Source organism: Epinephelus lanceolatus, chromosome 5, assembly GCF_041903045.1.
Source record: "Epinephelus lanceolatus isolate andai-2023 chromosome 5, ASM4190304v1, whole genome shotgun sequence".
NCBI classification, from domain to species: Eukaryota; Metazoa; Chordata; class Actinopteri; order Perciformes; family Serranidae; genus Epinephelus; species Epinephelus lanceolatus.
In genome coordinates, this window is record NC_135738.1 from 22,321,087 (window position 1) to 22,348,989 (window position 27,903).

The 27,903-nt window shown below is 39.2% G+C and overlaps 5 protein-coding genes across 6 annotated transcripts; 2 read left to right on the top strand and 3 right to left on the bottom strand.

The window, feature by feature from the left end:
• Positions 1-1,830: 1,830 nt before the first annotated feature.
• On the bottom strand, positions 1,831-8,632 carry tspan3a (tetraspanin 3a). Its single transcript, XM_078168343.1, has 7 exons — positions 8,421-8,632; positions 5,168-5,359; positions 4,795-4,869; positions 4,540-4,641; positions 4,256-4,408; positions 4,045-4,128; positions 1,831-2,693 (listed from the first exon to the last, which is right to left on the bottom strand). The coding sequence occupies exons 1-7, from the start codon at positions 8,481-8,483 to the stop codon at positions 2,601-2,603; spliced, it is 762 nt and encodes a 253-aa protein (XP_078024469.1). The 5' UTR covers positions 8,484-8,632; the 3' UTR covers positions 1,831-2,600.
• Positions 8,633-10,581: 1,949 nt separating this feature from the next.
• Positions 10,582-11,610, bottom strand: ch25hl1.2 (cholesterol 25-hydroxylase like 1, tandem duplicate 2). Its single transcript, XM_033635992.2, has one exon. It carries the CDS (start codon positions 11,542-11,544, stop codon positions 10,705-10,707), a length of 840 nt encoding a protein of 279 aa, XP_033491883.2. The 5' UTR covers positions 11,545-11,610; the 3' UTR covers positions 10,582-10,704.
• A 1,514-nt stretch (positions 11,611-13,124) lies between these two features.
• On the top strand, positions 13,125-19,545 carry LOC117262751 (uncharacterized). Of its 2 annotated transcripts, none has more exons than XM_033635870.2 (12): positions 13,125-13,256; positions 15,620-16,231; positions 16,858-16,917; positions 17,020-17,072; positions 17,156-17,300; positions 17,406-17,779; positions 17,883-18,111; positions 18,235-18,349; positions 18,547-18,664; positions 18,745-18,856; positions 18,990-19,102; positions 19,226-19,545. In XM_033635870.2, the coding sequence occupies exons 2-12, from the start codon at positions 15,629-15,631 to the stop codon at positions 19,293-19,295; spliced, it is 1,992 nt and encodes a 663-aa protein (XP_033491761.1). In that variant the 5' UTR covers positions 13,125-13,256; positions 15,620-15,628; the 3' UTR covers positions 19,296-19,545. The 2 variants fall into 2 exon arrangements, with proteins under 2 accessions (XP_033491761.1, XP_078024470.1); XM_078168344.1 differs by lacking the exon at positions 13,125-13,256 and adding an exon at positions 13,698-13,829.
• A 156-nt stretch (positions 19,546-19,701) lies between these two features.
• On the top strand, positions 19,702-20,864 carry ch25hl1.1 (cholesterol 25-hydroxylase like 1, tandem duplicate 1). Its single transcript, XM_033635871.2, has one exon. The coding sequence runs from the start codon at positions 19,807-19,809 to the stop codon at positions 20,635-20,637; it is 831 nt and encodes a 276-aa protein (XP_033491762.1). The 5' UTR covers positions 19,702-19,806; the 3' UTR covers positions 20,638-20,864.
• A 1,797-nt stretch (positions 20,865-22,661) lies between these two features.
• On the bottom strand, positions 22,662-27,860 carry kti12 (KTI12 chromatin associated homolog). Its single transcript, XM_078168345.1, has 9 exons — positions 27,628-27,860; positions 25,938-25,989; positions 25,793-25,845; positions 25,642-25,697; positions 25,458-25,537; positions 25,134-25,293; positions 24,967-25,029; positions 23,536-23,606; positions 22,662-22,865 (listed from the first exon to the last, which is right to left on the bottom strand). Exons 1-9 carry the CDS (start codon positions 27,776-27,778, stop codon positions 22,724-22,726), a joined length of 828 nt encoding a protein of 275 aa, XP_078024471.1. The 5' UTR covers positions 27,779-27,860; the 3' UTR covers positions 22,662-22,723.
• Positions 27,861-27,903: the final 43 nt, after the last annotated feature.

Consider the following 27,903-nt stretch of genomic DNA (forward strand, 5'->3'; position numbering starts at 1 on the left):
CATTTATTTGTATTTATTTATCATGACAGACATTTTTAAAGGATTACTTTTCCACAAAATTATCATTTGTAGATCAATTAGTCGTGCTGTGTTATCTTGAATGCGTGGAGAAAACATTGTTTTTCTTGCATGCCTCCAGGACCAACAGTGAACATATTGATTTATTGATTGGGGGCCACATTTAACAACAGCAAAACTACATCAAAATATGAGTTTACAAACTCTCACACAACCCGTGCAGTACAGTTCAAGTCTCTTTTATCCAGTCATATGCTCGGTGTTTCCCAAACACATGCATTTTGACCAAAAAACCCTTAGTACAGGAGTTTTTTGCCAACGTTTTTTGGGAAAATGCATGTGTTTGGGAAGTACTGGCACAAAGTGACTTTGCCAAGTAGGACATGTTCCTGGATCAACATTGTGATCAACCAGTCACAGCCTTCTGACATTATCTGTGTGCTGCTCCTGTGCTTCTTTAAAAAGTATTTTGTGCTTTGTCTGAACTAGTTTTCCAAATTTAAATTATTACAATTGAACAAAATCCTCAGTAACACTGAACAAAATCCTTATGAGCTGCAGGGTTAGCGAGTTAGCTTGCTGAGAAAGTAGGCTGTAAAAATGTGTTAATAGCAGGTCTTTCCAACTGAACATAATATTATCCTTCTATCTTTGTTAGTTTACTATAATCGAGGCTATTGGCAAGCTAACTGGTTAGCATAACCTACATACTTAGAAAGCTAACTCCCTAAAATTCTAGCCTATTGGCTAGTTTACTGGTTCAGTGTAACTGAGGATTTTGTTAAATTGCACTAACTTCAATATGGAAAACAGCTCAGAAGAGGCACAAAGGAATTTTAGCACACTGATGATGTCAGTGGACTGTGATTGGCTGATTGCAATGTTGGTCCAGGAACGCAATGTGGGATGTTGATCCAGAAGCATGTCTCACTTAGCAAAATCACACTGTGCGAAGCAAAAGTGCTGAGCATACGGCTGGATTAATGAGATTTATACTGCATGAATTGCCTGGGAGTTTGTGAGAAGCTGATTTGATAAAAGTTTTCTGCTGTTGAACGCTGACCCTAATCAATCAATGTTTGCTGTTCTCTGTGGAGGCATGTGGAAAAAAAAGAGTCCTTCACAAATTCAAGCTAACATAGCATGACTATCTGATATACAAATGGTTATTTTGTGGCTGAATTTTTCCATTTAGGAAACAATTTGGCATTACTGCTTCATTTTATTCTCGCTCTTCTTAATGTGTATTACAAGAGAAGCAGAACAATCCAAATGCAGCCGGGCACTATTCTTGGGTCATGTGGCTGAGCAGTCTGCTCTGTGGTTCAAACATATCTGGTTTCTCTGCAACAAGTGACACATTGCAGCGTTGATCAAGTAACCAAAGCTGAGTCTATTTATCACCATTTTAAACGTGTGGGCTAAAAACGGTCCACACTGGCTGTTCGGTCACAGGATGTTCAGATGCAACTACATCTACTGATTTCCGTCAGTTATATTTTAATTTTGTTAGTTTCATTTTGTGCGCACGGTAACCTAGAACCTAGTGAGATGACGAAAAGCTACAAAGCATAAAAGATTAGACACAGACCAAAGCATCTGGCTGAATGTGTGGACCTCTCACATCCCTCCCTCATGGGAAACAACCGAACTTTGACCTCTCTTTTTTTGGGACCAAGTTCACTTGTTCAGCAGTGAATGTGAGCTTTGTCTGGGCAGAAAAAGAAAAATCACATTTGGTGGAACAATATTATCTCTTTGTTAAGATGTGACATTTCTGTCAGTGAAATTAAAAGAGTCAAAGAGCAGTCATTTAATCTCAAACTTTCCCCACATTTTATTTACATTCTTGAGTTTTGCTATTGCTACATATGAGCAAATCAAATTCTAAACTACCATCAGTAGACTGTTGAGACAAAAACAAACAAAACAGCTATGGGACAAAGTCTATCTGGACTTAAGTAAGCAGTACTACTTGAAAAATTCCACATACTGAGGGGGATTAAAAGGTTTGATTCTCAAAAGAAAGACCAGGTAAGCCGAGGGCAGTAGAGTTAAACAGTTTACACGTAGTGACTTGCTGTTGGCCTGGGCTGTGGTGTCACAGAATACTGCTGGTGAAGGTGAGGTGCTTTAACCAAAACTGAGCAGTAGTAGTAGTAGCAGTAGTAGTAGTAGTAGTAGTAGTAGTAGTAGCAGAATAGCAGTAGTAGTAGTGAAGGTAAAAGGTAAAATTATACAGTCTTTCAGGACAGATTTAAATACAAAATATTCAAAGCCATACACATAGTGCAAACTAACATATGAGGAAATTACCCTGTCCACATTTTACTCCGTACATAGGATGAGGTCTTACACCCTCATCCTCGGAGACAATAGAACGCTGTCTACATCTCATTTACATTGACCATTAAAGAATTTGGTCTACAGCTTTTTTGGGAAAAAAAAAACAACAACAAACAAAGGTAAAATATATATCTTTAGTGTGGTTGGTGTTTTAAGGTTAGTGTGGTAATAGATTATTTTCATGCTCTCACCGACATTAGTTCTGAAAGTGTGTTATGGTGAGAATGAGTTTTCCTTTACGCCACGGTGCCCCCTGTGATGAGGAGCTCATAGGCAGGATCTCTGCTTCTGCGGCACAGCACGACGCAAGCACACAGCATCCCAAGCATCTGGAAAACAGAGACACACACATTATCAGTGTTCTTGGTTTTAAAACCTTTTTATAGTTGTTAGCCACTTACAACCCTTTATAAATGTTTGGGCCTCACTATAGAGCTATAACTCACTATTTTTTTGGACTTAAGTATTATAATGCTAACAGTGAGATTCTGGGAAACAGACTTATTTGCATTCCAGCTTTCTTGCTGTGAGTTAGATGGGAAGATCAATACTACTCTCATGTCTGTATGGTAAATATGTAGCTGTAGCCAGGAGACCGTTAGCTTAGCATAGCACAAAAACAAGATGAGGAAAACAGCTGCCTCTGTTACCAGGTAATAAAATCCACCTAACAGCTAATTAACACATTATATCTAGTTGTTTAAAAAGATAAGATACAGGAAGATTAAAATTTATTCACGAAGAACATTGTGCAGCATGTGCAATACAAAGTTGAACAGCATGGGTGCAAATTTATAATAACTAGATGACAGTAAGGTGCAATCTAAATATACAAAGCCAAAACAGGTTACCAGTATAGATGATAAATATGTTAGGGTTGCATATAGATATGTTTGTACAGTGTAAAAAAACCAAGTTGTTGTTTATGGGGTGCTAGCAGCTGGACTATTTCTTATGGCTCAGACAAACCCCCCCGCATTGAACGTCCATGGACAGCTAAGGTCACAGGGACATGCACATGGTTCCATTCATGGTGCAATTTAGGGTCAGGGTCAGCACCCAGCAGTAAACAGGAGGGCTTGAGTAAACGTAATGTCCTCCTACTGCCATCATCAGGTGAAACTGACACTAAGAAGACGCCGCTGAGGTTGGAGTGAATATCTGTTGAATATCAAACTTAAAAGTAATTTCGCTGCGGTGCAGCGGGTGTAGCTGGCTTGACTACAGTGCTTTGGACTGGACTGGAGTGTGGTACAAGACACTGCGTAGCTAGTGCTCTTGCTGTACGTACAGTCCTTGTGGTCACAAAAAAACCCTTGCGAACATAGGTGGATAATGACAGTTATGTCATGTGGACCAAAGTAGACCCTCGCAGAGATGCAGGCACGGAACCTATGATTTGGACCTTAGCCAGGTGCAGTGCTAAGATAAGCTTTATGCTAAGCTAATTGGCTGCTGGCTGTAGCTTCATATTTATCGCACAGACATGACAGTAATATCAATCTTCTCAGGCATGTAGAAAAATGATGTACATGTTGTAAGTTTAAACAAACTCATCCTTTCACTACTTCATCTGGGAGCTTGTTGCTCATCCTATAGAATTACAGTAATTGCGGCAAAGGTCCTGCAAAAAAGAGAAGAAAAATTCTACAGAAAACTGGTGATGTGAAAGTTACATACCTGGATGGCAGCAAATGTTAGTGCAGTCCAGATGACGTACATCATGATCTCCTTCAACTTCTTCACAACCAGAGCTTCACAACCCTGCACACACACACACACACACACACACACACACACACACACAGTAAGTTCAAACATACAAGTCACTTCTCTTTAAACATTAGAGGTGTTTGGTGTGAAAACTTGACACATTTAAAGGTTATTTTACTTCTTGGTAGAGCTCTTCAGGATGAGCAAGAGACCCCGTGCAGCTTCCAATGTTACTTTTGCAACAGCTGATGGGTACGCTGTTGTTTTTGGTTTCTTCGTACCAGTGTGTGTTCTGCCAGTCTGAGTAATTGTGGATCCCACAACACTGAAGCTGTGAAAATCAAAACAAAAACTTGAGTTTACTGACAACTACCTGCTCAGTCAAAGCAATTCCAACAGAAATATGAAGGTCAAACAACAACAATATATGATTTAAAGAGGAGACAGAATTTCTGTCCTCACCTGTTTCTGAATGTAGTCGATGGCACGGCTCTGGGCATTGCTGTTGGTGCCGTTGTACTCATCATACACTTTCTTGATAGAAATATTAACTTCATTTTCAACCTGCCGATGATTAAGAAGGGTGAGACAAAAATATGTGATGACACATCTTGAACTGTACAAACCTGCATGACTGAACACAAGCAGATTAAGGTGCGCATCAAATAAGGCCAAGACAAAAATAAACATGTACTGGCTTGCATCTGACTTTCTCACCTTTGCTCTGTAAACATATCCGAGAACCACCACCGCCACTTCCGTGATGAAAACCAGCAGGAGGATGATGACAAACTATTGATTGAATTTCAAGATACAGACACTTTGAAAAACTAACATGCATTTAAGTAAAAATTGGACTGTTTGACACTTTGGTGTGTTCTAGTTAGACAAAATACTATATGCAGTTATTTAAAATCTTTGATAGCTTCTTAAGATTTGCATTTCTGTTGCATCTGATTAAATATGACAAATGCTTTTGTCAAATTTGATATGTTTATGCACTGCTGTAATGCATCCTGAAACCCCACTTTCCCCTTCATCATGTTTTAAAGCTCACTACAAGAGGAAACTTTTGAACTGGTTTACTGACCGTAGTGAGACCACAGTAGCTCTCCCTCACAGTGGCGCAGCATCCAATGAGCCCAATAATGAAAAGGAGGGCTCCGACTGCAATAATGGTCACTGCTGGGATGAGCGTGTACACGTCTTCAAAGAAATGATCGTAGTCATCATATGTGATGAAGACATAGGCTCCAACATAGCACAGGATACCAGCGGCGGCCTGTGGATGACAAAAAAAAAAAAAAAAAAAAAAAATTCTATCAAGCCTCTACAGAAAGGGGAAGCGAGTAGTAACACACAGTGAAAAAGATAAGATCATGTAGTGGGGGGGAAAAAACATGTTAACTTGCTTTTATGAAGTCAAGTTAAACGTGTGAGAGGAATCATTATACATATAATGATGTCTCTTGCGTTCAATTTTTACCATGTGGCTTCAATTCACCACCTAATCATCTGTGTCATTAATTTCCCCCGTCTCCAAAATGTTCATACACGAGTGAGAGTTTCCCTACAGATGAGAACATTCTGCCGTCAATGTGGTTTTCATAGATCCCAACTTCTCGTTTGCCTCTTTCAGGCCTGGTTTTGTGCATACACAATGTATAGATACAAAAAGGACTGAATTTCAGGTATTGTTTGACTGGAGAAGTTTCGATCCCGCTTAATACAGGGTTATTTAGATTGCTATCTTTAAGGTATTGAGTACCAGTACCTCAGCCCAACACTTACTTTGCATGTTCAGACTTTACATCCAAAACACACTAGTAATCTCCTGAGTGGCTGGTAGATTTTTGTCACCAGCCACAGTGGCAGGTGACAAAAAAAGTTAATTTCCAACTCTGCTTAGTACTATAGAGGTGGATATGAAAGTACTTATTATTTAAAGTACATTTTGCTTTAATGCATGTGTGCAAAGGAGTCACAGAAGACATATTAAACATCTGTGATCAGCATTGTTACTCAGAGTGAGTGAACCTGCAGTTTACCAGAATGACCTGAGAGCTTTTTGTCAAAATGAGATGAACAACTTACTTAAAAATGTATTTTGAACTGGATTAAGTAAGCTGTCTTCTTGTATTATGCAATTATAAACATGTATAGCTGAATCATATTATCTGCTGCAAGTAAATTTAAGGAAGGTCAAAACAGTGACAGCTGGGGCGTCGGTGGCTTAGTGGTAGAGCAGGCGCCCCATGTACAAGGCTGTTGCCGCAGCGGCCCGGGCTTGACTCCAGCCTGTGGCCCTTTGCTGCATGTCACTCCCTCTCTCTCTCCCCCCTTCACGCTTGTCTGTCCTATCAATGAAAGGCTAAAAAATGCCCCAAAAATATCTTTAAAAAAAAACAACAAACAAACAAAAAAAAAAAAAACAGTGATAGTTTGACTTTAAACAAGCAACACTCAGCGTTGACAGAAGCCTTCAGATTCTTTACTTGAGTAAAAGCAGAACTTCCATAGTCCAAAAATAAACATTACAAATCCTGAGTTCAAAATGTTACTTCACTAAATGTACATGTTTCATCAGCAAACTGTAGCTTACTTAAGGTATCAAAAGTAAAAATACAAATTTTGCAGAATAGCTAATTTCAAAGTGTTAAAATGATTACAGATTATAATGTAAAATGATTGAAATGTAGAATAATTGAGAATTATAATTTATAGTGTATTTACCTATTAATTAATTTATTTCCTTTCTTTGGTATTCTTGATATTCAAGGTTATACTTTGGTTGATATAGGACAGGCAAAAATAAGCCTGAAGCTTCATCCTCTTCCTTTTTCGGTTACTGACTGTGAGAAAATTTGTGTGAAATAATCTTTGTTTCTCCACATGTATGTAACCAAACTAAAAATTATTCATTCATTATATTAATACAGAATTTTATAGTATCTTGATTTTGTAGTTCATCAATGTTTAGCTGGGTTTAGATACTTTATATACTACTGAGTAGATTAGTAGTATAGTATTGCAGCATATCATAAATGTGTGGTACCTTAGGTGAAGTATAATAATCTAAACAATAGACAAAGATCCTTGTGTGCACAGCTGCACTCAGGAGCGTTACAATAAGCATTAGAGACTGGAAGGTTTCACGCCACCACAGAGGAGGACAGAATTTATTTGTTGTGTAATTGCGGTGACGTTGAGTATGAGGTTCACTTCTTGTTTCACTGTCCTGTATATGAAGACATAAGGAATGTACTTTTCAGTAGGGTGACCTCTATCTATGTCTATTTCTTTTAGTGTATGATCATTAAAAAATTGTTTTTAAGAAAGGGGAACCCTTTTGGTGGCTGAATTTCTTTGCCAGGCCTGGGATAGAAGGCAGAGTATTCAGTTTCTGGACTGAGTAGTTAGATGACTTGTATTTTTGATTGTTATTGCAACATCATTGTAATGGTGTCTTGCAAACCCATGAGTGCTGGGCACATGTAAGTGTGCATGACACAAATAAAAATGAGTCAGTCAATATAAGCATGCAGTGGTGGAATAAATATTCTGAACATTTACTTCTTTAAATTAGAAGTACCACCGTGCAAAAATACTCTTGTCCAATGAAAAAGTCCTGTATTGAAAATCCTGCTTTAATGAAAGTAAAAAAGTTGTAGCATCAAAATAATCTTGAAGCATGTCCAGTTTCATATTATTTTATAATATATTACTGGATTATTATTAATTAAAGTGATGCATTAATGTTTAATATTGCAGTTGGTAAAGGTGGGGCTAATTTTAACTGCTTTATATACTAATGGATAGCTTGACCAACAATAACATATAACTGACTTATGTTAAGTAACTAATAAAAGCTATTAATTATATACATCAAGTAAAAAGTATTTGCCTCCAACATAGTGGAGTTGAAGTAGAAAACAGCATAAAATGAAAATACTTCAGTAAAGTATAAGTACCTCAAAATTGTACTTCAACACAGTACTTGAGTAAATATATCCTACTTAGCTTAGCTACATTCCAACAGTGACAACACTACATTTTTAAGCTAGCAAATGGTCTTTTTTATACTCTTAAACGTAATGACAGGTGCTTCATTTAACAATGCAGTGTTATCTGTAAATCATTAAACCTTAAAAGTAAATTTACCTTGCATAATGTCTTTCCTGCTGCTTCTCAAACTAATCCCTCCCTGGTTAAACAAAGGTCGGCTGCAGCAGCTAGCGGAGCAGCTGACTGCACACACACAGCTAAGCTAACATAGCTAAATACACAATGCTAACGTTAGCTAGTGACGCACGTTTCAAACTGTCGCAAAACGTCCAACTTACCCAGAATATCAGGTTCAGGAAAACCAGGACCGTCTTTGACGATGTAATGCCGCACTGCCCCATCTTTGACACGGGGGTTTAATGCTGTAGGTGTTGGATAAACAAGCAGGTTTCTACTCGGACATGTCCGGGCCAGCTGCAACACTCATCCCAGCGCTGTGTCACTGGATCTGGTTGCACCGGCGGAGCGACGCAGCGCCACCAGCACACGCGCGCACACACACACACGCCCACACACAACAACAAATGATCCACACACAAATGATTTGACCACCTCAAAATTCAAATATTACAGGTCTTGTTACCACAATATGCTGTATGCAATATTTTCTGTAATTAACTGTCAGCCTTATATATGCAGTCAACTATTAAAAATAAAAGTAAGTTAAATGTAATCAATATGGCAACTGGATTGACTTACTTTACTGACATCTAGTGGTGGAAAATGTGACTTGACTTTTACCTACTTGTCCCTCATACATAAAACATTTTTGGGTATCAGTACCACCACTATCACCACTCTGGGACCACAGGTCAGATTACACAGCCTTAATAATGAGGCATACTGGTGTCACAGTAGGAATGCAGAGATAAGGTCATTTATAGTGGAAAAAGATACAAGGGAAAACAATAATGAATTTGTGCACTCCATATGTTGATGCTGTGATTTATACTTATGAACATCAGTGGGTTACTGAATGGGCCCAACGTGTCAGGGACCCCCTGACCTTGATCTGCAAAATATCCCTCAAATTAATGCAAACCATTAAGAGACTCAAAATGATCACTTAGAGATATAAAGGAACTGCAATAAGACACAAAATAACTACAAGAGTGGGAAAGCAACCACTAAGAAGCACAAAATAACTACAAAAAGACACAAAATGACCACAAAGAGACACAAAATGACTACAAAACGGGGGAACAACCACAAAGAAACACAAAAAGGCGACAAAGAGACACAAAATAACAACAAAAAGGGGGAAAACAACCACAAAGAGACACAAAATGACTACGAAGACACACGAAATGTCTACAAAAAGGGGAAAACAACCACAAAGAAACCTCAAAATGACCACAAAGAGACACAAAATGACTACAAAGAGACACAAAATGACTACAAAGAGGCACAAAATGATTACGAAGAGGCACAAAATAACAACAAAAAGGAGAAAAACAACCACAAAGAGGCACAAAATGACCACAAAGAGATACAAAATGACTACAAAGAGACACAAAACGACTACAAAGAGGCACAAAATGATCACAAAGAGGCACAAAATAACAACAAAAAGGGGGGAAACAACCACAAAGAGACACAAAATGACCACAAAGAAACACAAAATGACCACAAAGAGACACAAAATGACTACAAAGAGGCACAAAATGATCACAGAGAGGCACAAAATAACAACAAAAGGGGGGAAAACAACCACAAAGAGACACAAAATGACCACAGAGATACAAAACAACCACAAAGAGACACAAAATGACCACAAAGAGACACAAAATGACTACAAAGAGGCACAAAATGATCACAAAGAGGCACAAAATAACAACAAAAGGGGGGAAAACAACCACAAAGAGACACAAAATGACTACAAAAAGACACAAAACCAGCAAAAAAGACACAAACTGACCTTAGAGAGACACAAAACAACTATTCAAAGTGACACAAAACAACAAAAAGATGCAGAATGACCACAGGGAGATGCAAGACGACAACAGCAGCAAAGAAAACAAGAGGTAAACCACCACAAAGTCTGTGTGTCTTGCTCTTATGTGGGAAAGGTGGTTGGGCATTTTTATCCGTGTTTTATAATCTGCCCATACATGACTTGATTAGGGCCTACATATATAAGCAGTGGCACCCCTGCTATGATTTCTTGTAGTCAAATGATTTTATCCCCTTTGTCCACCTGTTATAGGCTAATGAAATAAAACCATCTCAAATGAAACATTATACTGGTAAAGAGTGAAAAAGTGGCTCAAATGATGTATTATTTATGAGGAAGAGCGTAATGTAGGCCATGTCTAAGCTCAGGATCACTTTCAAAGTAAAGAAACCAGACACACTGTGAGATTTAGGCATTATTTATATTGTGCACATGTTCAAATGACAGAATTCTAAAAGATACAATGAACAGATTTGGTCATTACCATCAGAGCTTAAGGATAAAGGATTTTTCAAATGCAGCACAACAATATGCCTCCATTTGTGTGTAAAGGAATTTGTAGACTGATTTGGAAAAATAAACCCAATCTATAGCTGCTATAAACAGTGTTAAATATTTTTTTTCATACCAGTAGAGAAGCTGAAATCAGCATGCGTCCCAAATATTTTATCCCAGTGGCTGAAGTGTGGCGCAAAATTGGTGTTGGGTTTCTGATGGTGCACATCGTGTTTGCTGGGCCCTCCGTAGATGCCAAATGGTATCAGGCGTGACGTGGACCAGGGGAAATCATAGCCACAGTGATCCTCAATGGAAACATAGACATGCAACACCATGAAGGCCCATGTGGTGAGAAAGTGGCATCTCAGGATCACAGGATTCAGAGTGGTCCAGAAGCCCACTGTGACCAGCTCCCAGCCGCCAAGACACTGAGTGGCAAGAGCAAAGGGAGAGGAGTAGTTATGATGGATGGCATGGAAAGTGACATACAGCCAGCGGATCCTGTGATGGAGCAGATGCCAGATGAAGTACTGGAAGTCAAAGAGCAGAAGGTTGCCTATCACCCCTGCAATCAGCTCCAGCAGGGCCGGAGCCTGGTCCGGCAGGTCCACAGGTGGCCTCCATGCCCACTGAGCCACTGATGCTGGCAGCATGAGAAACACATGGTTGTACAAGGTGACACCTGCACAGTGCAGCAGCGTAGAGGCTGTAGGGCGACGGCTGGGTTGGATCTTGAATTGTTGGACCCATGCCCACTTTTCTCCCATGATATCGCAAAGGAGGAAAGGAAGGCACAAGACGAAGTAGGAAGACACGGTCAGAACAACGGGGAAGAGTGGAGATCTCAGATAGTCTCTGTAGTTGAGCCGCAGACTGTCCCACAGAGGCTGCAGCAAAGAGTCATTTCCTAAGCGTCTTATCCAAAGATCTACACTGGTATCAAGATCCATCCTGAAGTAAAAATCACAAGGTGAATATCTTATGACAATGTGAGGAATGGACTTGTTACAGCCAGAAACAGCAGCTCTGTTAAAGACTGTTTTCTATGAGTGTCTGCTTCACTGTGTGGGATCAAGTGACAGCTGGGTGCAACGATGCAACAAATTATTCATACACCCTGGGTAACTGGTAACATATAGCTAGGTCTCCGCGTGATATATTGTTCAGTATGGGATATCATTTTTAAAATCAGTGACAAATACGATCAAATTGTTTATTTGAGCCAGTATGAATATTACTTCCAATAACATATTCATTATTTTTCATGGTATGACACTTGTTTCACAGCACTCAAGGAGATAAAGGCACCTGGCATACCGATATAACACCACCTTATCCTGTTACAACAATATTCATAACTTGGATTATTTTCAGTGAAAAACTTGTTTCCCTAATGAACTAATGGAATATAAATAACTCACCAGGCATGGAACAGACACATATTCTGGCTTTATGACAATGTCAGAGGAAGGGAGTCACCAGTTGTTTTTCCTCATGCCGGTAAATCTGGATTAATTACGGCCTTCTTTGCTGCTCACGGTTTCAGTAAAATGAAACGAACCAAGCTAATAATTTGTAGCATCTCCATATGGCAGAACTGTAACCATTCATATTTATTTGCATGATCTAAACAGCTAACTAATATTAGCTTAAGTTGGAAGTCAACAATCTGATTTTATACATCCAAAGAACTTCTATAAAAATGAACTGCTTGGCAGCCAGACCAGGCTTCTAATTGAGACAGGCCTTTATTTGTCAAAATGTGTAGCAACACCAGGCTGGTAAAAGAGACTGGGTGTTAAACTGGGACAAGACTTAAATTTAAGTTTTACAATAAGATCAGACCTATTAATCCCACATCGGGGATATTCACACATTAAAGAAAGAAGAAGAAAGAAGTGGAAAAAGTAGCTGAGTATTAAATGAGGATAAAAATACAACAAAAATACAAATCAGATAAAAATAAAATGATATAAAATATAAATATACTATATAATAATTTCACTTATAAAGATACTGTATATCCATGATGTATAGTTGCACAGGGTAATTGTAATACACACAGTGTAGTATTTTCTACTAGAAAAAATATAAATATTATTGCACAATAATTGGTAAGATATTACAAGAAAGTGAAATATATATGATAAGAATATCTCTACATATAAAGTTAATGTTAAAGTAACAATAAAAGGTCTGTGACAGCTTTTAAATATGCCTATTGTGATGTAATTGTTGTCCCAGGTCAAGAATGAACTCTGCACCTCAGCCTTTGAGCCAACATGGGTGGGTCTTTAAAGTGCTCAGCTGATAAAGATTGTGCGATATGATTAAAACGCTCCTGAGCAGCTACTAAGTGGACTTTGTGGTGAGATTGTTTTCTCAGCTGGTCAAGAATGAACTCTGAACCTCTTCACGTCCATTTCACACTCCAAACTGCAGAGGGCGACAAAACACATTTTAACTAGTGCACAACGATGATATTCGGCAGCCTGTAATTTAACTCATCATAACCTTTACACATGATAATGTCGTTTGGTTACATCGCGGACCCGAGTGTTACCGAACTAACTCGGAACCTTTCGTCTAACGTAATGACGTCAGGCTACGTTTCCTGTTGCACGTAACGGTTCAGTCTCTGTGGTGTCTTGACAGTTAGCAGGTAAGGCTACTTTAAAAGGTTATTTGAGGCTGTTTGACCCTCCTTGTATCAGTACACGGAACAAACTTTAACGTGGACCCTTGTGTGCATTTGATATCAATGTAATGTAACAACAATAACTTAATTTGTCTAAATAAGCGGACAAACATTAGCAAAACACTCCCCCCTGTCGCCTGTAAGTAAAGTTTAGCTAGCTAAGCAAAATGCTAACGTTGTTTATTTTGTGTCCTCTTTAACATTAACGTTAGAGCAAAATGCCCAAATGCCACGTTATTGCTAGAGGGGTACTTAAATACTATTGTAGAAGACTTGGGCTTTAAGTGGACCCCATGTTAGGTAAAATGCAACTAACTGAACCAGAAACTTGTATGGGTATTTATTGCCGTGTAGATATTTAAAATACCAGGTAGATCATTCACCTAACGTCCAATTAGAGCAATAAAACAGGTTCAAGTCCATCTGACTGACCTCTGAATACGTGAGGCATTAAATAAAGGCAAATCTGATGTTAGGCTTGGCCATACTATCTGGTCAAACACCTGCAAACATCCTGTTTTTAACTTTATATCGAAGGTAAGTCAGTGATGTTTTAAAAATATTGTTACAAATTTGGGAAAAAAGGTCTTCGGGGAAAAATGGTAGCTGGCTGGAGGGGCGTGTTGGTGTATGTGTTTGACTGCATGAATAAGTAAACCTGAGCTGTAGCTAAATGTACCCTGCATGTTATGGGCACCCTGCCTGCTAATTGATATTAGCAGTGGCTCTTTAAACAAGCTGAGGAGGTGGTCCCCAACTGTGTAACCTGACGACCCCAGACTGAGTTTCATACTTTATGGATATTTCATATTATTCAATGTACTCAACAGTACAGGACAGCTGATAAACTGTAGAAATCAGAATCAAACATGCTTTTATTGTCATTGTATTATTAAAAAAACACTACTAAATTAGGAGTGCTACTCCTTTAAAGTGCTGACAGTTAAAAACCACATCCTCCATACATTCAGCCATCCAATCCACACAATGATAAATAATAATAAGTAAGTGTAATAGGTTAAAAAAAAACCTACATATTGCATGTCTGTGAATATTGCACATATAGTGTAGTAGATTGTTTATGAATATTGCACATTTAGTGCAGTAATTATACCCATAAAAAGGGTTCATCCTGTGTATTTGAATTCAGAAGCTGGGGAAGCTGTGTTTGAGTCTGTTTGCCTGGGAATTGAAGCCAAATAGTAAATGCAGGAAGTTTGTGTAAAACAAGCGAATTGGATGACATTTCAGTAGGTTATTTCCTGTGCATGTTGCATCAAAGATGAGTTTTACTGTCATTTTTAGTAACTTTTAACACAATTCTCTGTCTGTGTTATCATTATTATTATTATCATTATTAGCAGAGAGACAAGGTTCTCAGAATATAGCTTTTATTCAGGTCTTCTCTGTGCCCTTACCCACAGAGTTTGTTTAACAGTTCATGTATTAAATAGGATTCCAGACTTGCAAAATATCATTTAGTCTTCTTAACAGAAATGAATGAATCCAGAGATATAGGCCTACTGTACCTTTGTAAGATAAAAGTTGTTATCTACCGACATAATTACTTCTGCGCACAAGTAGGGCTGGGTGATGTAGAGAAAATTAAATATCATGATGGTTTTGACCAAATACCTTAGAACAATATCGCAGGGTTGACTATTGCTGCTTTCACAAAAACCTGACACCGCAAGATTTTTTGATGAATAATAAATTAGTCATGTGGATATGATGACAAAGTGGGTAAAGGCAAATAATAGAACAGTTAAAACAGTCCAGTAAGTTCAGAAAATTACATCACTTTACTTTAGCACAGCCTTTAAAACCAGGGAAAGACAACACTAATGATATTACAATATCCAAAATCTAAGAAGATATCTAGTTTCATATCACAATATTGATATAATGTTGATACATTGCTCAGCCCTATGCACAAGATAATTATTTGTTGTTATCGACACACTGTTGTAGATGATAGTGTTCTTCTAGCAGTTTGGGGAAGTTTGTGTCTGTTTCAACATGACAGTGCCCCTGTCCACAAAGCACATAAACAAAAGGTGTTCCCAGTTTAGTATTGATGAATTAAATGTCTGTATTGCCCAGCATCAGTGTCCAACCTCAGTAAGACTCTTGTGACTCTTGTGAGCGCAAATGTCTGTATCAAGGTTTCAAAATCTTGTACAAAGTCTTTTCAGAAGAGTGGAGACTGTAATCACAAATGAGTGTTTGTGTGTCCACATACTTTTGGCCCTGCAGTTTTTACAGATAAGTAGAAGAAGTAGGTCCACCTCTTTATTCTGTGTTACTGCATTCATTCATTCATTCAGGTGTTAATAATGATGGAGAATGGTGAGGGAGAGAAGACAGCTGCTTCAGAGCCAGTGCTTCATACACAGCCGCTGTGCCGCTTCTTCTCTCAAGGAAGACACTGCAACTTTGGGAAGAGATGCAAATTCCTACACATTAGAGATGACGCCAGAGCTCATGAGAGGAAAACTATCAGGACACCCAGCCAGTCAGATGTCACATCTCCAAACTTAGAGGTTCCTGGAGGAGATATGGGACCTCCTCCTCCAAATAACCCCAGGGTTGCTCCAGCAGCTGGCCGCCGCCCCTGTCGCTACTTTATCTCAGGCCACTGCACCATGGAAGACAGGTGTCGCTTCTGGCATCCACCACAGTTCCCCCCAGTGGATGACCACCCTGTTCCTAGGATTAACCCAAGACCAGCGCTGAGTATGCCACCAGTACCCCGCCCTGGCACTCTCCAGGAGGTCAAGCTGCGTGACCTGACAGAGGATGTGGCCAAGCAGCTACGAGACACAGAGATCAAGCAGTTGAAGAAGCGTTTTCCAAAAGATCAGCTGATTATTCAGGAACATGATGATGGCAAAGTTACTTATTACAGAGTGACTGTAGAGGCCACTGATCCAGACTGGGTAAACATTATATTTTACCATCTTTCTCCTCTCCTTCCCCGAAAGATTAAAGAAAAAAATCCATCCACACGTCTGTAATACAGCACACCTCAGTTTTAATAAGTGAATTCTAATAAGTCTTTACTCAATGGATCAACATAGAGTAGGAAACTGAAGCCTCTCTATGGACAATAAATTGTAAAACCATTGCTTCTATGCTGTGAAAGTTTAATTGTTAATTAGTAAGGGATACCAGGGAATTTGAATTACATAAGCTGCACCACTGAGATTCAGTTAAGCCTATTTGTTATATGAGAAATGGGGTAAAGCAGCGATTAAAACTTGGCTATTTTGGCTCATTTGAAAACAAGTAATTTAGAAAAATATATTTGCTGTTCCACAAGCTACAAACCCCCAGTTAGGGTAAAACATAGCCACCCATTTAACAAAAATAAATATAACTGCCATATCAGAATTATTAACCCATTTTATCAGCATTGTCACTGAAGCTATAATCCACAAGTTTCTTCTGCAAATCATGAATGAACCAACTCTTCTTACCTTTGCAATGCTTTGTTTAGTTTACAAAGATTAAGACCCTGACAGTATTATCTGTAAATACACTAACTCTGCATTTTAACTTGCAGCCTTTTGATCTGAAACAAGTCGACATCATGGTGAGCTTCCCAGACAGTTACCCCCTGGAGGTAAAGACCACTGCTTCCATTTAAACTGGTTCTTTAAAATACCATGCAGTAAATTGTTGACATGGAATAACAGTTGCTCATCACCTTGGTATGTTTTCTTAGATTTTCACATTGGACATACCGTTGGACCAGGAGCTGCCACCAGTTATGGCAAGGTGAAAGCATGTACAGTTTATGTTAAACATGTAATGATAAGGGCCACTGGTGTTGACATTTATATAAATGTTTGGCTACATAGACATGTACAGCAAGCGTCACTGGAGTGGCTCCAAGCCAAGCATGCAACCAATCAGCTTCTGGGAAAGCTGGAGCTGCTCTTCCGGCCTTTTCTTCGCTGGCTAGATCGAAGTTTGGAGAGACTGTTCACTGAAGGAGCCCGGCAGGTGAGACAGCTATTTTTTCTTTTGAATTTACTGAAATAACAGGTAATTTACTGCATTATTTTATTTTATTAATGCTGAAAGATTTTCTCTTGATTGTTTTTGCAGTTGAAAAAAGACATTGATTTAGAAAAAGCTGGACTGCAGTTCATATCATACCAGGAACTCCAGGCAGCAGTGTGCGAAAAGTCTGGGAACGATCAGTCATCCGATGCCGCTGCTGCAGATGAGGATGCGTGTGACGAAGCAAAACTGGAAAAGACAGAGGACAAGGGGACAATAGAGGGGGGAAAGTTAGTGCAACAGGAGGGTCCAGGTCAGCAGCAGCACGAGGAGGAGGAGGAGGCCTGTCATCTGGTGGAGAACATTAAGATCAGCGACCCCCGCAGAGGCACAGAGGTGAAGCTGCTGGGACTAAGGCTAGGAGAGAACACAGCCACCGTGGCGGCCCAACAAATCACTGTTTGTCTTCAATGTAACAGGTAAAGAAAACAAGTTAAATGTTGTAAACGTGTCACAAATTATAGTTGATTTAATTACAATGACATGCAATTGAAAGCTTGGCTGTTTGTGTCCTGTGTGCAGGTGTAAGGTGACTGCAGACCTGACACTGACTGGAAGAGCACCCTGCAGCGCTCAGTGTGAAAAGTGCAGTGCTAGCATCAATGCTGCATTCAGGCCCTGCTTGCTGCACCATTACTGTGATGTCCTGGGATACCTGGACCTTCACAATGCTGCACCTGCCGACCTCGTGCTCCAGGACTGTGACTTCATTGCGGGCTGCCTCAGCTGCTCCCAGGAGGGCCCTGTGCTGGTGATGACACTTGTCCTTCTCAACACTGCACATCTGTTTCGTTTAAAAACCAGCTGTGTTAAATATCACCAGAACTGAAACATGTTTAATGAGCTTTTTTTTTTATATTTTCAATTTCCTCAGAACGTCTCCTATGGTCAAACAAAGGAGTTTAACTGTGAACACTGCCACAACAAGCTCAGTATTCTGGCTGAGAGCACAAGATTCCAGTATATTCCCCCCCGTGTCAACAAAACAGGTCGGCGCTCACCTACATTTGCTATCAAAGGGATCAGCAAAGATTTAAGATCTTAACAAACTGCCACAGTTGGCTCTCACCCCAGTGTTACCACACATTGTTATATTTGGCTACACAGTACTTGAAAACCTTTAATCACAAGCCTTAGTATATCTGCATGAATGTTTACGGGACATAAACATGTTTCCTTTGTGCAGGTCAAAGTGCCGGCACTGTTAATTACAAGACGATAAGAGATCCAGCCGTGCAGAAGGGGAAGCCACTGCCAGAAAAGGGAGCGTGCAAGCATTACAAACAGAGCCATCGCTGGCTAAGGTATCATCTTCTCTCTGACTTGACATGGAAGCTCTGAGAGGAACACGTAGATTTTTGTGACCGTGTTATGTTGGTGACAGGTTTCCATGCTGCGGCCGAGCTTACCCCTGCGACGTGTGCCACGACGTGGACCAGGACCACCCCATGGAACTGGCAACCAGAATGATTTGTGGCCACTGTGCCAAAGAACAGGTGAGCCAAAGACTTGACATGACATTGCATCACATTTTTTAAAATGGTGAGGCGAAACTTTATTTACATCGAGGGAAACTGTCTGTACTGTCACCCAGTAGTAAGTTTAAAAGCACATTATTTGTTGTTGCAGCCATACAGCAATGGAAAGCCTTGCATCAGCTGTGGAAGCATGATGACAAGAGGTGCGCACACCAGCCACTGGGAGGGAGGACTGGGATGCAGGAACAAAACCAAAATGAGCAGGTACATCTATCCAACACATTCATTTTGAACACTACCAATAAGAACATAATAGTAGTAGTTTTATTTGTAAAAAAAAGACTTTTTTTCTGTGGTGAAAACGTTTTGTTTTTTATTTCTTTATAGAAATGATCGACAAAAGTATGCCAACACCAACAAAACGGTTTCAAGGAAGGCTCTGGCTGAAAAGAAGTAGCTGGTGAAGAAGAGCATTATCGCCTTAACTTGTGAAAAGACAGACTGATACGTGATTTCAATGAAATTTTTTGCAGATTTTCCCCAAATAAATCATGTTGTTATGATCATTCAAAGTGATTGTGAGAAATGTTTGTGTTTTAAAGTCCAGACATTTCATGTGATTGAATTTCTGTGAAACAAAATCAGGGTCTAATCTGCAAAACAAATTAAAAAACAACTATTTGGAGCATTTCACTTTTACAGAAAAATGTCTCTGCCCTCCTTCATTTCATGCATTCAAATATTTAACCTTGTGCTGTCTCAACAGTTAGAAGCTTATCACTTTGTTGTGTCTAATGCATGTTCTTGAATGGCTTTGTTAATCTTCTTGCGGAGGTCTCCTGAAAAAAAAAAGCAGCTGGTCTGTTCTGATTGAGAGAAAAGCCCCTTCTGTTGATCTCCACTATATAAAGGCAGAACTTTGTCTGGATCCTGAGACTTGCAGCAGCTGTCAGTGGCACCACAGCAACATGTTGAACATCAGTGACTTGCCTCTGCACCTCCTGCCCTCCAGGGCCTCGGACCGTCTCCTGCAGCCATTCTGGGACTATTTGCTTTTTCACCATCGGCCTCTCATCTCGTCTCCTTTTTTCCCCGTCCTACTCGCCTTCTCCAGCTATTTCTTCTTCAGCATACCTTTTGCTGCGCTGGACCTCTTCGGAGAAAGGGTGCCTTTTCTCTATCAGTACAAGATCCAGCCAGACAGGCTGCCAACAGTGGGAATGATGGCGAAGAGCTTCATGACAGCGCTGTATAACCACGTATTCTTTGTTCTGCCGGCTGTAATAATTGGCATGTTCATACTGCCTACGCCAACACTTCCACAGGACGCTCCTACTCTATATGAGGTATTCATAGATGGACTGGGCGTGCTTCTCCTCTTTGACACTCAGTACTACATTTGGCACTTCGTACATCACAAGCATGCACAGCTTTACCGGTGGATTCATGCGATCCACCATGAATACGTGGCGCCTTTCTCTTGGTCGACTGAGCAGCTCAGCATCCCAGAGCTGATGACTGTTGGATTCTGGAGCAACCAGGACCCGGTTCTTTTAAAGTGCCACCCCTTGACCACATGGAGCATCACCGTTTTCAGTATCTGGATGTCTGTGGAGGACCACATAGGCTACGATCTACCATGGACCCTCAACCACCTGGTGCCTTTTGGTCTGCTGGGCGGTGCACCTGCTCATGACATGCACCACCAGAAGCCGAGCAGCAACTACGCTCCTTTCTTCAGCCACTGGGACAGAATCTTTGGCACTGCCGTTCCTCTGAAGAAGAAGATAATGAAGTAAATGCAATTTATGTTCAGTGTTTTTTTTCCTTCTCAAGTTATTGTCACTATTATTTTAGCACTGGCACATTCACAAGTCATGACTTTTATATTTGCTACTGTTCATTTTATTGCACTGATTCTTTGCTGCTCCACCAGGTTTTCTTTGTGAGGCAATGTGAGATAAAAGATGTGGAAAAGTGTATTTTTTTATGGCTTTTCATTCAATAAAATCATATGTAAAAAGATTCTTGCACTACTGTTTCTATTGACATTATGACTAAAAGTCGTATAAATGTGGACACATTCAATTCAATATCCTTTATACATGTCATGCATGCATAATCGCACTTAAAATATTCTAGAAATGTAGCCAATAGTAATTACTATAAGCAAAGCAAGCACAAACTTCCTGTTCTTGCTTTTCTCCCAATCTTCTTACACAATACAAAGTCTCTGAAAGAGCCTTACTCAGCAATATTTTGCTCACAAATCCCACGATGCAATAAGAAGCTTTTGAACAAGAAAACCTAGCACTGTTGTCCGGGCTTGTCAACAAGAGCTCAAGTACAGTACAAGGAGAATTAAGGATAACCTCTACTTGAGAAAGTGCTGAGCTGTGACTGGGCAAAGTCTGCAACACTGACTTAGTGGGGAATCCATTACAAAGAATGACTCAGCAAAAAGGGAATCAAATAAAGAAGACACTAACGTGGATGTGGAGGACAGGAATGGTATGGTTATGTTGAGCTTGAAGGTTGATGCCTGACCTTGGAGATATCAGTTTGACAAAAGTTTCTCAATACAAGGTTCACTTAGTTTGTTCCATCTCCATGACGACTGAGCAGCACCATCTGCTGAGGAAGAACATTAGATGTGGCTGAAAGCTTTAGAAACTGGGTATGTGGAACTTGTGATGAGATATTTTTGCCAAATGTCTTCATGGTTTCTTCCAGGGGTGGGACCAGGTCTATGTTTTGCAAGTCACAATTAAGTCTCAAGTCCCAAGTCAAGTCCTATGATTTGAGTTTGGGTTCTAAACATGTCATAATCCACTCATTACCAGGTGTAATGCCAATTTTAAAACAGAGTAACAATATATTGCAATTACAAAATTATGATTGCTTTTAAATTGTGTTTAATTCAACATAACTATTTATCCCGAAGGAAATTCTTGTGCCAGAGAATGCTTCAAATAACAGTAACACTGAGTACAGTAACCACAATTCAACATTCACAACAAGAACAGCCAGTGGGTTTTCTGGGTCTCGGTCACTTACTGGGCCCAGTTTTAGAATATTAGAGTATTAAATATCTGGCAAAATATACAAATAGACAAGAAGTGTTTTCAAAGAGCAAAGGCAAAACCAGTGCCTAATAGAGTAACAACAGGAGTATGATAAGTACAAGAGTTACTAAAAATGAACTAAAATGGTGGAATATTACAATATAAATGGGGGTGATATTGCTCTAAATTGACAAGTGAACATGATATTGAAAAGTTATATTACACATGATGTTGTCAAACAAAGCATGTGGGGAATTAAGTGTCAACTTGCTAGAAATAAGTAGGGTTGATGTTAGTTGATTTAAGAAATGAAGGGAAATAAATTAATTCATGGCACATGTTTAATCTTTGGGATTGGGCGAAGGTATCAAGTAGTTTCATGTCAAAAGGTTCAAGTCCAATTAAGTAGCAAGTCATTAGTGGTAAAGTCCAAGTGGAGTTGCAAGTCCATTTTGATTTTGTTGAGTCCAAAGTCTTAAAATTTGTGACTTTAATCATGTGACCACACCTCTGATTTCTTCCTTTGGATTTACCTGGTTGTGTTCACAGGATGTTGTCAGCTGATGTGCTTGTGTCCAATTTGTAATATACAAGTATTGTATGACTGTTTTTTCCTCTTTTTGTCCAGATACACACATTTTTTTGTGGTGACTAATTTCTGCTCATTAAAAAAAAAACACAGTGCTTTACATATTACAGCTTATAAGTGTTTGTAACTGAATTATTTTAATTGGTCAATAACCCACAACCATGCAACAAATAATTAAATAAATTTATTTGTCACAGAAAATAAAAAAATAAAACCAATGCTATAAAAGTTTCAGTGAAGACTCTTATTTAAATACTGCACAAACATGTTGGAAATCTGTCCGGTGTTCTCTGTTGGGTGCATCTTGGCGTAGCTGATGAACTGGCGTCGTAATTTCCTCAGCTCCGCCATGTTGATGCTCCTGGTGAGCTCGATGTTAAAACGTCAGGTTAAGGACATTTAAGTACAAGAAGAAGACAGAAAATTCTCCTGAGGATTTCTACAGTACAGCTGAGCTCCCAATAAGCAATAATTAATTGACCAAAAGAATCCGAAGGTCACATTATCATATCTTAACCTTCAAGGTAAACACACACAAAGTACTGAACGTTACTGACGTCATGCACCCATCATTAAAAGGTTGACCAGCACAAAACCTAATGTCCTTTTTAAGTTAGTTTCAGCCTGGATTAACGTGTTCAAAAAAGAGAAAATCAAAGTGTTCTGACGCGGTGCAGCTGCCAACACAAATCCACTAATCTATGTAATTTGGTTTCTCTCTCCCAATACGTGTCCCCCAGTATGTTATTACGGGCGAGACCTTTAGCAGTGATTGGCTGCTGTGCCTTTCATTATAAGTTAGTTGATCGACGTGCATTCATCCACCTTCTCCTTCAAACAAGTCATTTGATGTTGAGTACTTTGCCTCCTGCTGGTTAGGGAATGTGACTGATTTGTAATACAAATTTCAGACTGTCATTAACTGTGAAAGGTCACTGCGAACTCATACCACATGAAAACAAACCAACCAGAGCCTGTGATAGGATTCTTAGAAATGTGGGTTTTAAATTAAAAATGTGGACATGTACATGTGTCAAAAGGATATCTTTTCTGTAGCTCCTGGAACTGGAATCAGATCCCCGGGAACACTTGTCTTCTGTGCGTTGAAAATTGTCTGAAAATATTAAATGACATCCATGAAACACAAATCATACAGAACATTATGTTTTTACTGTCAAATACAAATCAGCAGGTGCTTTAGTGTGTAGGGAGTGTAAGGAGCAAAGTGGGACCTGCACACTAAGAATTAAATGGACTGATTAATCAAAATGAGAAAAGTACTTGTTCTTCTAATTATTCATTACAGGGATTTTTTGCAAAAAGAGTTAACGTGTGTACTGAATATTAAGGCTATACTGAATGCATTTTTCCCCTTTTAATTCAAAGCTGCTATATGTCATTTGGGACCTGCTCTAGTGGGTGAGCTAGTGGGTGCCCCTCTATAGTATAATCTTTATATGCAACTGTGCATAAATATCAGATTCAAACAGAATGAAGAGACATGCAAGAAACAAATAAATAAATTATTATTAATTAAAAAAAAAAGGCTGCACAATGTTTAAATGTTGATTAAGGATTCAGATATCAACTTCATGACTGAAGCTTAGAGGCATTTGGTACAGCCCTACTCAACAGCAAAACAAGAGCAGCTGATTTCTTATTGGCTAACAGCAATTAGCAGACACAACCACAGCGAGGACACACTGGTGATTGCAGCACATTAGACCAAAACACATTTTACCAACTGTAACAAACATCCTATCATATCGACTAAAAGCTCTCTAACACACTCCTCCTCTGTTTTCCTTGTGAGGGAAGAACAATTATGACACAATGGTACATAATGATGCATTCAGATTTTCTGATGTCATCACTGACGTTTGGATAATATTACTGGTTTCTTCTAATTACACCAATGTGCAGCTGATTCATATAATAGAAACGTCAATAGGTTCTCCAGCTGTGTCACTTTGGGGCAAAAGCATCAATGTACGCTATCCATTTAGTTACAATAACAGATGGTAGTTCAGGCTGATATGGGTGTAATTTATAGTCACGTTTCACATATAAAATCTCTCACAACAGGTGGTCCTTATAAAGAATTGCTGCTCAATCCATCTGCATGTGACAACGCTGAACCCCCCTCCACCTCCAATATTATGACTGTTTTCAACATCTGTTCATATTCAACAAATATCTCAGGCTCTACTGGAGGGGTTTGTGAGCTCAGGGTCAGTCAGTGTCCAACTTGCACAGATTACTTCCAGAGCATCATGACTTCAATTTCTGTGCTTTGTAAATTAACATTTAAAGCAAGAATTTCTCTCAATATGACGATTCAGTCCATCATTTTGAATTTTCAGTGTGTAGGTCTCACTGTGGTGATCTTAAAATATGACATTACTGGTTTCAGCAAGAACAGTATCCAAGGAGAAAGATCTGAGTGACTGACAAATGATGATATGAAGACATACCATTAACACATCTTGTGTGATCTTGTCCAACTCGTACAAGAAGTTTGCAGATGACAATGGTTGCTGCAGAGAAAAAGAGTATCTCTGTTACCCCAAGATAGTCCAAAAAGACAGTATGACAGAGCACACATTGCCTGCATGCTTGTTTAAAACATCATGTCTCTTACACTCTGTGTGGACTGGTTTGGTGGGGGTGCTTTTCTTTTGAAAAGTGCGTCAGAAATGGCGTCATATGGAAGCGTGTCGTCTTCCAGGATGGTGAAGAGAGGACTGTCCCATCGGTTTCTGGAGTCTGGAGCTTCAAATCTCAGCACTAATGCATCAAAGCTACAAAACACAAACCAAATGTCAGGCAAACTAGGAAAACAAAACTGGAGGGGGATGATTTTTGACAGGCATAGAAATATTTTAAAAGCATTTACAAAGGTAAAGACAGTCCTACTGGAGACTGACATCGTCCTCTACTGTACATGTAGAGGCTTCTCACTCACATGTCCTGGGTGTACTGCTCAGCAGCATCTCTGTTGGTATTCCACGTTGAACTCACTTCATCTGACGTCAAACAGTATACCTTCATCAAAAGAAAGCATATGATTTTGACTTGTGTTATTAACATTTGGGTGATAGTCTTTTAGAAAGCAAAAATCCATTACTTATTAGTAGTAGCATACTCACCAGGCAGTGTGGTGTTTGTGAATGTTTGATGAGACAGAACAGTTCGTAACGGTAGCCTGAAAGGTATTTCAAGTTTTAAGGTAAAAGCATGAACAAAACATAATGTTTAAATGCAGAATGTACGTGGCATGTGATTGTTAGCAGGATTTACCTTTTATGTAGTTTAATGAATCCAAAATTACGATGTCTTCCCTGTTGACTTTCCTAAACAACAATTGAATACAAGGTTAAAAGGCATGTGACAGACAGAACATCACTGATAAATCTCATTCAAAAAACAGACCTGAAAAACCCACCTCTCTACTTCAGCTTTCAGAGACGCTCTGATATTTTTTTCCTTTTGGGAATCTGCAACATATCCAACAAGCTTTAGATCACAGCAGGAGTATGGGAAAAGTCCAGGGTCACTTTCTAGGAATTCAATCTTCTTTGTGACTGTTTATTTGTGATAACAAACAACACAAATTGTGCTATTTAAATGTTGTTTTTTTTAGATATTTTTATGGGCATTTTTTGCCTTTAACCGATAGGACAGTGAAGTGTGAAGGGGGGAGAGAGAGAGGGAGAGACATGCAGCAAAGGGCCACAGGTTGGAGTCGAACCTGGGCCACTGCAGCAACAGCCTTGTACATGGGGCGCCTGCTTTACCACTAAGCCACCGACACCCCCAAATTGTGCTATTTGAAACAAATACTCCTATGGTAAATTAATTTGCCAGTTATTTTCCTGATTTCTTGATTGCTGTGAAACTGTGCCTACTTAGGGCAACAAAAAGGTTAATCTTGGGTGCATCAGTACAATGGACAACTAAGTAAGAATGGCAAAGGAGATACCTGCACACCACTACAACTGGGCTGGACAGCCACAAAAAAAGGTTAACAGGCTAAATCAATGCAAAACAAGATGTTGATTTATTAAGAACATCCGTGCACGAAATGAAGGGTGCTCAAAGTGCAAAAAATAATAAAAAGTGAATAAAAACAGCAGCAAACATCCAAGCAAAAAAAGTGAAAGACTGAAACATTTGATTCTGCTGCATTCTTTTTGTGGCACTGATGTCAGCCTGTGAACCTTTTTTAGTATCTCCTCTGCTGTCCTTTCTTGATTTGTGAAAAGGAAACAGTAAAAAATGGCCTGCCCAAATTTATATTTTGCTTGTTTGAATGTCTGTAAAACTGTCCATAACCCAAATATATTTAATTGTCAATCAGTGAGGACAAACAAAGGTAATGTAAGCAGTTTTCACATTTGATAAGTTGGAACCAGTGCTGTCTTCTTTTTTTTGGCTTTCTTTTTGCTAGTAAAATTATTAAAATTCTTGGTGACTCATTTTACTAGGTGATTATTCGATTAGTTTAAACATTAAATTGCATAAATATTAAAAACCCTTTTAGATGCTGAAATCAGATATTTTTTAAATTGTGGTGAGAGAATGAAGTTATCTAAACATCCAAGTAATGTATGTAGTATTAATTTACCAGTATGTTGAAGATAAAACCATAGTTTCTGTTGCAAAGAAAATATCGAGTATAAACCTGGTGTGTACTTTAACACCAACAGCCTTCATCACTGGGCATTGATGACAGTTGTTCACCAAACTCCATTCAAAATACCATTAAATTGAAGATGGCAAAACCCTAGACGCTCCATACTACACGAAAGAACACTGATACATTTTCGACAGACAGTGTTATCATTCGGCTACACATCTAACAACATTACAAGTCTATTTTAATAAGAAATTGTATTTTTAGCTTACTGGCTATCATGCTAACAGCTAATCACAACATTTCTTCTTCAGTTAAGTTAGCCTGAGTTCATTCAGTGACGTAAAAATATAACGGCTGAATTCAAACATATTAACGGTCAGGTGTGTTGCTAACATGTAAAGAGACTCTCCAACAGAACACTCACTACTGACAAAACTTTAAACTAATATTAGCTAACAAGCTAACGCTAAATTAAGCTAAGTTAGCTTAAACTTGCCTGCGTACACTGAGTTTCTCTCAACGCCCAGAGCTCCGTCTCCTACAATATGAACCTTTCTCTCGGTGTTCCCTTCAAAATACTCCTTTAGTTCTTCTGCCCTGCGTGTTTTACCACTACAGGGGTAACCACACATCACTATGAGAGGCATTACTGCTGACAGATATATAAACTAGCATAAGATGTGATAAAACATGCTGCTACTTTCACCCGGATGTGATTGATGCAAACGTTTTCATAGATGACCTACAGGGGGCGCCAGAAAGCTAGCTGAAT

What these genes read in the sequence shown, in the direction of transcription:
- kti12 (XM_078168345.1), bottom strand. Translation starts at nt 27,778, where the DNA reads ATGCCTCTCATAGTGATGTGTGGTTACCCCTGTAGTGGTAAAACACGC. An exon ending in GAGAAACTCAGTGTACGCAG is followed by an intron (nt 25,990 to 27,627) that starts GCAAGTTTAAGC and finishes GATATGTTGCAG; the next exon opens with ATTCCCAAAAGGAAAAAAAT. An exon ending in GAGCAGTACACCCAGGACAT is followed by an intron (nt 25,294 to 25,457) that starts GTGAGTGAGAAG and finishes TGTGTTTTGTAG; the next exon opens with CTTTGATGCATTAGTGCTGA.
- LOC117262751 (XM_033635870.2), top strand. Translation starts at nt 15,629, where the DNA reads ATGATGGAGAATGGTGAGGGAGAGAAGACAGCTGCTTCAGAGCCAGTG. An exon ending in CCCAGGAGGGCCCTGTGCTG is followed by an intron (nt 18,112 to 18,234) that starts GTGATGACACTT and finishes CAATTTCCTCAG; the next exon opens with AACGTCTCCTATGGTCAAAC. An exon ending in GCCACTGTGCCAAAGAACAG is followed by an intron (nt 18,857 to 18,989) that starts GTGAGCCAAAGA and finishes TTGTTGTTGCAG; the next exon opens with CCATACAGCAATGGAAAGCC.
- tspan3a (XM_078168343.1), bottom strand. Translation starts at nt 8,483, where the DNA reads ATGGGGCAGTGCGGCATTACATCGTCAAAGACGGTCCTGGTTTTCCTG. An exon ending in TCGACTACATTCAGAAACAG is followed by an intron (nt 4,409 to 4,539) that starts GTGAGGACAGAA and finishes TGATTTTCACAG; the next exon opens with CTTCAGTGTTGTGGGATCCA. An exon ending in CTGAAGAGCTCTACCAAGAA is followed by an intron (nt 4,129 to 4,255) that starts GTAAAATAACCT and finishes GTGTGTGTGCAG; the next exon opens with GGTTGTGAAGCTCTGGTTGT.
- ch25hl1.1 (XM_033635871.2), top strand. Translation starts at nt 19,807, where the DNA reads ATGTTGAACATCAGTGACTTGCCTCTGCACCTCCTGCCCTCCAGGGCC.
- ch25hl1.2 (XM_033635992.2), bottom strand. Translation starts at nt 11,544, where the DNA reads ATGGATCTTGATACCAGTGTAGATCTTTGGATAAGACGCTTAGGAAAT.